This window comes from Ostrinia nubilalis, chromosome 28 (assembly GCF_963855985.1).
Source record: "Ostrinia nubilalis chromosome 28, ilOstNubi1.1, whole genome shotgun sequence".
NCBI lineage: Eukaryota > Metazoa > Arthropoda > Insecta > Lepidoptera > Crambidae > Ostrinia > Ostrinia nubilalis.
The window spans coordinates 3,933,407-3,941,416 of NC_087115.1; the positions used below are offsets into that span (position 1 = coordinate 3,933,407).

The 8,010-nt window shown below is 38.5% G+C and overlaps 1 protein-coding gene across 1 annotated transcript; it reads left to right on the forward strand.

Annotated features, from left to right (window-relative positions):
- Positions 1 to 5,359: 5,359 nt before the first annotated feature.
- Positions 5,360 to 7,657, forward strand: LOC135085121 (THAP domain-containing protein 5-like). The gene is made up of 4 exons (XM_063979879.1): positions 5,360 to 6,100; positions 6,335 to 6,579; positions 6,803 to 6,856; positions 7,264 to 7,657. The coding sequence occupies exons 1-4, from the start codon at positions 6,000 to 6,002 to the stop codon at positions 7,431 to 7,433; spliced, it is 570 nt and encodes a 189-aa protein (XP_063835949.1). The 5' UTR covers positions 5,360 to 5,999; the 3' UTR covers positions 7,434 to 7,657.
- The last annotated feature ends 353 nt before the right edge of the window (positions 7,658 to 8,010 follow it).

Genomic DNA, 8,010 nt, shown 5'->3' on the forward strand with positions numbered 1-8,010 from the left:
ACACAAATGTGGAGGTTTAGTTTTCTGCTAGCTCTTGCCTGTTACAAATTAATTTTGTTAATGTTAATAAATTTAACTAGAGATTTCAAAGTATGGGGATTAGTAAAGTTAAGGACACATTTAAGGTTAGTCGGAAAAGGGAATTTTTTAGGAAGGAAGTCGTATAATGAATGGTCAATTTTGGGGCAGTTGAAAAATATGTGGTTAGCTGTTCCTTCATCCAAGCCGCATTCGCATATGGAGCTATCCTTAATCCGCATTTTGGCAAGATGAACAGGGGTACATGCGTGACCTATACGCAGGCGAGAGATAATGGACACTGTCCTTTTTGGCAAGTGGGGGTGTTTGAAGAACCAAGGTCTAGAGGGAATATCCTGTTGGATATCAGCATAATATTTGCCTACGTATCTCTTGGAGTTAGCCCAGTGAGTATTCCATGACTTGAATAGGTGTTTACGTGGGAGCGAAGAGACATCATGTGCAAATAATTTGTAATGATCAAGTGAACCTGTGGATATAGCATTTTTAGCACATGTGTCTACAGTTTCATTGCCAGGGATACCTCGGTGGCTTGGGATCCAGGCTAAAACGATATTTAAGCCACGCTGTTTACTCTCAAAAAGGGCTTCTCTAATTTTGAAGATGATAGGAAATTTGGATTTGGATTTAAATGGGTTAGCTAGGATAGACTGGAGGCAGCTCAAAGAGTCGGTAAAGATTAAGGTGTTATTAAGGTGGTGAGAGATAGAATAACGAATAGCCTCTAATATAGCGACTGATTCTCCGGTGAAGACTGATGTAACTGGTGGACACTTAAAACTTAGTGCTATTCTGTATGAAGGTATCCAGACTGCAGCGCCAGTACATCCACCCTCATCTAGCTTGGAGGCATCAGTGTAAATTTTTAGCCAGCCTTGCCAGTGCTCAGAGACAATATTGATAAATTCCTGACCAGCTGAGCAGGAGTCCTTAGAAATGCCAAAGTTAAGGATTATTGAGGGATGGAAAAGAAGGGAATCATAGCTATTGCTGAAAAGAGGATTCAATGGAATTTTTTCAATTGGAGTAGGGAGGCGGTTAAATTTTTGGTAACTCAACAAAACACAAGGTGAACTCTGAGAGGAGTCAGCAGAGCTACTTAGTGAAGAGAGGAGAGCCAGTTTTTCATTCAAAGGGTGATTGGAATTTTGAGTGATTTTAACGTAAAACCGGTCACTTAGGTATTGTCTACGCAAATATAGGGGAGGTTCCACACATTCAATTTGGAGAGCATTAATAGGTGAGGATTTCATAGCTCCCAGTATTATACGTAGACATTTGGATTGGGTTTTATTAAGTTTTTCAAGAGCAGATTTATTACAGGGGTCTAAAAGAAATGAAGCATAATCAAAGTGGCTGCGGACAATGGCGTTATAAAGTAATTTTTGTGAGTATGGATGTGCACCCCACCAGGTACCTGAAAGGGCACGGAGGATATTTAGCCCTTTTTCAGCCTTACCAAGAATGTAATTGAAATGGGGAATACCTGATAACCGAGAGTCTAAAATTATACCTAGGAACTTCACTTGGTTGTTACAAGGAACGCTATCACCGTTTAATGTTATATCAACCTCTGGTGTGTTACGTTTTCGAGTAAAAGTGACGCAACTACATTTTGGAACTGAAATAGATAGTCCATGATTTGTCATCCAGGCATTAAGATACTCCATAGCAGAGTTTAGGCGCGAACTTGTTTCGGATATAGATTTGGATGAATGATAGAGGGCAATGTCATCTGCGTATTGAAGGATACTGCAAAAAGAGTCTACAGTTCTACTAAGATCGTATGTGTAAATGCTGTAAAGTAAAGGGCTGAGTACAGATCCTTGCGGGAGCCCTTTCCAGACTAAACGGGGAACTATAGAGTCTTGGTATCTCACTGCTATTGATCGTGACATCAACGTGTTGCAGATGAGACGTACCAGTTTCTCCGGGATACTCAGATAGAGCAATTTTTGCCTGAGTATTGGGAGCAACACATTATCGTACGCAGACGCTATATCCAAGAAGACCCCAACGAGGTAATCCTTATTTTTAAAAGCTACGCGAATATCCGTCGTTAGAATACTTAGACTATCTAAAGTACTAAAGCCTTTACGGAAACCAAATTGGGATTTATCCAAAATGTTATTTGATTCCAAGAACCATTCGAGGCGATTTTTAAGTATGTGTTCCATTATTTTAAGGAGAACGGAAGAAAGGGCTATGGGACGATAAGAGTTATGATCCAAAGGTTCTTTTCCTGGTTTAGGAATAGGAATTATAATTTGTTGTTTCCAAGCTTCCGGTAGAGTACCTTGGTCAAAAAACGAATTTATTAAATTTAGGAAGAGAAGTTTGGCACTTTCCGGAGATTTAATTATAAAAGAGTAAGGAATTCCATCTGCTCCAGGAGATGAATCCTTTAAGCCGTCAAGAGCTGATAAAAGTTCTTCAAAGGAGAAGGGCCGATCTAGAATATTTGATTGGGGAAGAAAACAACTTATAGAAGGGAGGCTATCCATAAAAGGAACAAAGGGAGGGGCTAGTTTATCCGCAAAATCATTTAGCCAAGCTGTAGGGTTGTTAGACGGGGCATTTATAGGGATTAAGGATATACGGAATCTTTTAATTTGTTTCCAGACAATAGAGGAAGGGGTCCTTGGAGACATATTTTCACAAAAGTTTATCCATCCCTTCTTCTTTTTTTTGGCTAAAAACTTTCTTGTTTGTGCAGCAATTTTTTGGTAAAGGATGTAATTCTCCATGGTCATTGAACGGTTGTACCTTTTTTCAGATTCCTTACGTTTTTGGACACTGGCTGTACATTCAGAATCCCACCAAGGAGGAGATATTTTCCGAGATGGATTTTTCAATGGTATGTGATCATCTGCTGATGTTTGTAAGGTGTTAACAAAATCAGAGTATACTGAGAGGGCATTATCATTATTGACTGAAGGTAAATTTTTCAATTTTTCATTGACTGATGCATGATAGGCAAGCCAGTCAGCTTTATTTAAATTATATTTTAAAAGAGGAGGAGGGCGATTTATTGGGGAGTTATTATTAGGCAAAGATACTATAATGGGAAAATGATCACTACCAAATGTGCTGTTTAGGACTTTCCATGAGCAAAGTGAGGTCAAATTTGGAGAACAGAATGACACATCTACGGCCGATGCTGGGTTTTGGGTTGGAGCACATCTTCTTGTTGGACAACCATTATTCAAAATACAAAGGTCAAGCTCATCCAAAAGGTCTAGGAGCAATGAACCTGGAGAGTCGGAATGGTAGGAGCCCCATAAAACGTGGTGCGCATTTAAGTCACCCAAGATTATAACTGGAGGAGGGACAGATAGAATAGCAGAGCGCAGTTCATTGATGGAGGAAGCGTTAGGGCGGGGAATGTATACGGATAAAAGGGAGATATCAAATATTCGTATAGCCACGACATTGATGTCTTGACTATGCGAAGGAAGGGGGAGTTGATTATAGGGAAGGAAGCGTCTTACAAGTAAGGCACTTCCCGCGTAGCCATCATTCCTATCATCCCGGAGGCATGCGTATCCTGATACACGAAAATGTGAACCAGGAACCAGCCACGTCTCCGAGATAGCTAGGACTGATGGAGAGTATTTACTAATAAGAAAAGTTAATTCATGTTTTTTGCGCCTAATACTTTGGCAGTTCCACTGGACTACCTCCTTGTCCATTATTATTAGAAGTTATCTGCGAGATTTGGGAAAGCATTTGCGCAACGTTGGGCGGTAGGGCGGTATTACGACCAGAAACAATATGGATGATTAGAGAGAGAACCATCTGTAAAAGGTTATCCTCTCCCAGGGAAGGAGAAGAGTCACCGTTCAGGGCACAACCATTAGGTAGGGAGGAGGCACAGTTACCAATTATGGCTTGGTGCGCCTGCTTATCGTAACCCTTATCTAACGGAGTATGAGGGCGGGATGTTCGGGGAATGGTCTTACGGTATGAGATCGTTTGGTTGGGGTGTGAGGAGTGACGTAAGGGAGGTTGAGAAGCAGGACTGGTGGTTTGAGAGGATGGAGATTTAGTAATGTCCGCATATGATTTGCGGGCAGGAGGAAACTGAGAGGAGGCCTGAGAGTAGGAAATGTTATCCTGAGACATTGTTACTTTGATAGCCTTTTGTCGAGACTGCTCTGGGCAGGACTTGTTTGTTGCAAAGTGGTGACCTAAACAATTGATGCAAGTGGATTTGGCCTCTGTGACATTACATTCTTCTGCTGTGTGAGGTTGAGTGCAACGATAGCACCTAGGTTTAGACCTACATTGAGCCTTGATGTGACCAAACCGACAGCAATTGAGGCATTGGATTGTCGGGAGTTGGTAAGTCTCGACTGGGATGGAATTGTGGCAGCAGAAGACTCTTTGTGGCAGTACTTGTCCCTTGAATGTTACTACAACTGATTGTGTGGGGACCCACGATATTTGGTTATCATCCCTAATCTGTTTTCTATTTAACCGACGAGCCTTCAGGAGGATACCACAGCCGTCGGGGGTTGTTAAAGATTCTGCAAGTTCCTCCATAGACCAGTCAGTAGGAATGTTCCTAATGAGGCCCATGCGGGTCACATTGTAAGTGGGGATTGATGCAACATACTTGTACATAGGCAAAATGTCATTGTTTAGAAAGTTATTTGCTGCACTGGCTGAAATGAATTCGACGGAGATCTTGTTTCTGCCGATTTTTGTAACGCCGTCTAAGATGATTCCCTGAATTTTATTGGTCACCAAGAATTTGCCAAACCTCATAGGTTGAATGAAGGCTGGAGAAGAAGGTTCCGATTCTATGTGAGACACATGAACCAAGAAGGGGCCTTTGTCTTCGTCAGTATATGTTTTTGGGGCTATTACAAGTGAGGGGTGTGTGTACATCAGTTGGTTGTTTTGGGTTAATGATCCATCTGTATTCGTCTTCTTAGCCGGCTCGGTATCACCTACCGTGTCAAGACGGCGTTTGGTAGCCGTTTGGGAAAATAAAGGCGGGGAAAGCTCCATATCGGCGGCCTGATCTGGGGGATCAGGCGGATCGGGAGGAATCACCTCCATTCTGCTAGGTACTTACCAAGGATAGAGCAAGTTAGTTACCACCACCGTTGTTTTATTGATAATTGAGCTTAGGATTGGTTTTCTCTAAAAATAAACAGTGAAATTACAAAATAAATACGCTCGAATTCCAGAAACACGTGTAGCCACTGACACTCGCGAAACGGAACTCCACGTCAATATGTAGGTGACAATTTATTGCTTGACACGGGTTGTCAATGGTTCACAATAGTTGTCAAAGGTTCCTTGCAGTGGGTAGACACTTCTCATACAAAAACTAGTCTCTATATGTAGCAATTGATATACAACCTTATCCCTTAAGCAATAAAGTGCATTTTGGATTGATTTCAATATAGCAGGGGAACCCGCGGATCAATACCACCATACTAAAAATAATTGTTAGTGTCCTTAATGTTGGTAGTATTGTTAGTTTGACAATAATGAAAAAAAATGTCTGTCAATTGAGTTTGAGTTTTTAACCGGCGAATTGATTCGTGCGAAGTTATTTTCTCAGATTTGGTGCAATATTACTGTAAATAAACTTTTCTGTCGTTTACGTTGAGTTGATTAAGTTCCTCCGTATCGGGCGTGATAAAGTTTGCTGTTCAGTGTTTTGTTTTTTGTGAGATAGAGACTCTTTTAAATAAGCTGTGTTTCAACTTCTACAGAAGTTTAAACTCTTATTTACTTTTCTGTTTAATGGGTATGTTATCTACTTACTTGAAATATTAGATCTATTACAAATCTATTTTTCATTAAAAACAACCCTATGTGATGAAAATGTAAATGTACTTTCAAAACTGGTAAATGCATGAACCAGGGCATTGACACTGGTTGGAGAGAAATTATAGGCTTTGTTTAATTAATACCTATTTCATTTTAGGCTTCTACTGATAATGGAGAGTAGAAACAACAAGAAGTGCGTTATTTGTAATAAGAGGCGAAGTCGTGGTGGATCACCCTTACTTTTGAGTAGGTTTCCTCTGGATTCTGACCGGTAAGTTTCTAATAACACTCATTTATTACAAGATAATTTTAATGATTGTGTAAACTTAAAGGCTGGGATTAATATTTTTAATCATACAGTAAATAACCATAACCAATTTTTAATTTCAGTATTTTGTTTCGTACTCTGTAAATGCATTGCATAACAATACTAAAAGAAATTAGTTGATGAATAAATTTCAGTTTGTTATCCTTTTTCTTTTCTAATAGGTATTTCTTATTTCAGTTGTCGAATGTGGGTTAAAAATGCTGGCATAGAAGACTTAGCATATGTACCTATTGAAAAGTTACACCAACTTAAGTTTGTTTGTGGTGGGCACTTCACTCCTGAATCCTTCAATGCCAAAGGAACTCGGCTGAAGAACTCAGCTATTCCAACACTGGAATTGAGCAATCCCATCTTGCCAGATGAAGTTTTGACAGAGTTTCCTCTTCATGTAAAAGACTCCAATAAAGAAAACCTCAAGACAGGTATGATGATGACTTCAATTATTTTTTTTAAATGTAATTTACTATCTATCAATTTTTCTGAATTATTTAGATGTCTTAATTAATTTTCTTTGGTTTCCAAAACAAACCAACCGAATGCAATTTAACAAAGTTCTTTCTTTGTAAACACAAACATGTGTGTTGTATGCTTATCAATAAATAATATATAATTTTAATTATTAATTATATCTATACTTTGTTACAGTTCTTTATGATCATTCATATTGCATTCCAAAGAAGTCAAATCCAGTTGAACGAGGTATGTTTATCTAAAATTATACTAATAATATAAAAAGGAAATATTTAATTGTTTGTTTGTATTTGATCGGCTCCGTAACTCGAAGCCAAGATAGCCTAAAGTGCGGGTTAGAACCCCACAGCTTGAATATTGTAGTAAACCCACTCGTAACACAATTTAGCTTAGAATGAGGTGTTGAGTTAGAGGGACTTTAGTAATTTGTGTAATACAAATTCTTCAAAAAAACTACCGGACCAATTTGAAAAATTTTAGGCAATCTACATTAATTAGCCAGGTCAGCTAGTTTAATAATATTTTTAAGCTAGTAATTTTTAATGTGAGCAAGACATGTACTAGACTGATTGTACCCTAGTTGGGTAAGAACATGACATTTTATTACCCAATTCACATTTATTTTCTGCTTTCAGTTCCCCTTACAACTACAACCAAACAACTAAATTCAACATGTTTGGGAGCTGTGGATATACCAGATTCTGGTATTTCTGCGAAAACAACTTTTGAACCTCTTCCTTCTACTTCCAATGCACCAGAACATATGACCTATAAACCAATTACTCATGGTAAGTGTACAAACTAATTATTTACCTTCTAAAATATGCCTTCCCTCAAACTAAAGAATGCCACCCTGGATGCGTTCTGCAGTCTGCAGTCAGGTCAAAATGAACTTATATGTACAACATTCTAGGTCTCTGTACATTTTATATTAATGCGATTTGACCGTGCGGATACGAACAAAGAACGCAAAGCACACGTGACTGATTGCCTTATCACGACCACTTACAGATTGTCTTGACATACCCGCAGACCGCATCCAGAATGCAGAACATTAAAACCTCTAAATTCCTTTAATTTAATATTATGTCATTGTTATTGAAGGTGGGCCCACGCTTCATATTTTATGAGAAGAGCTATCATTATCCTGTCTTTGAATTTTTTTAAAACTTGATAATGATTGATTGATTTGGAAATAATATGTTTCATAAAACAACTAAATAAATTTTAAACTAATTAGCATATTTATAATATTTCAGATGATAAAAACATTTGCCATCAAGATGCACAGGCAGAAATATTAGTCCACAGTTATAAAAGACCTAAGAAAAACATTGAAATGAAAGGTAAGATAAAACATACCTAATTTAAAAAACTAAGTA

Bases quoted from the DNA above. Each gene is read 5' to 3' on its own strand.
- LOC135085121 (XM_063979879.1), top strand. From the start codon at position 6,000: ATGGAGAGTAGAAACAACAAGAAGTGCGTTATTTGTAATAAGAGGCGA. The intron at 6,101-6,334 runs GTAAGTTTCTAA...TTCTTATTTCAG, and splicing joins TTTCCTCTGGATTCTGACCG to TTGTCGAATGTGGGTTAAAA. The intron at 6,857-7,263 runs GTATGTTTATCT...TTCTGCTTTCAG, and splicing joins GTCAAATCCAGTTGAACGAG to TTCCCCTTACAACTACAACC.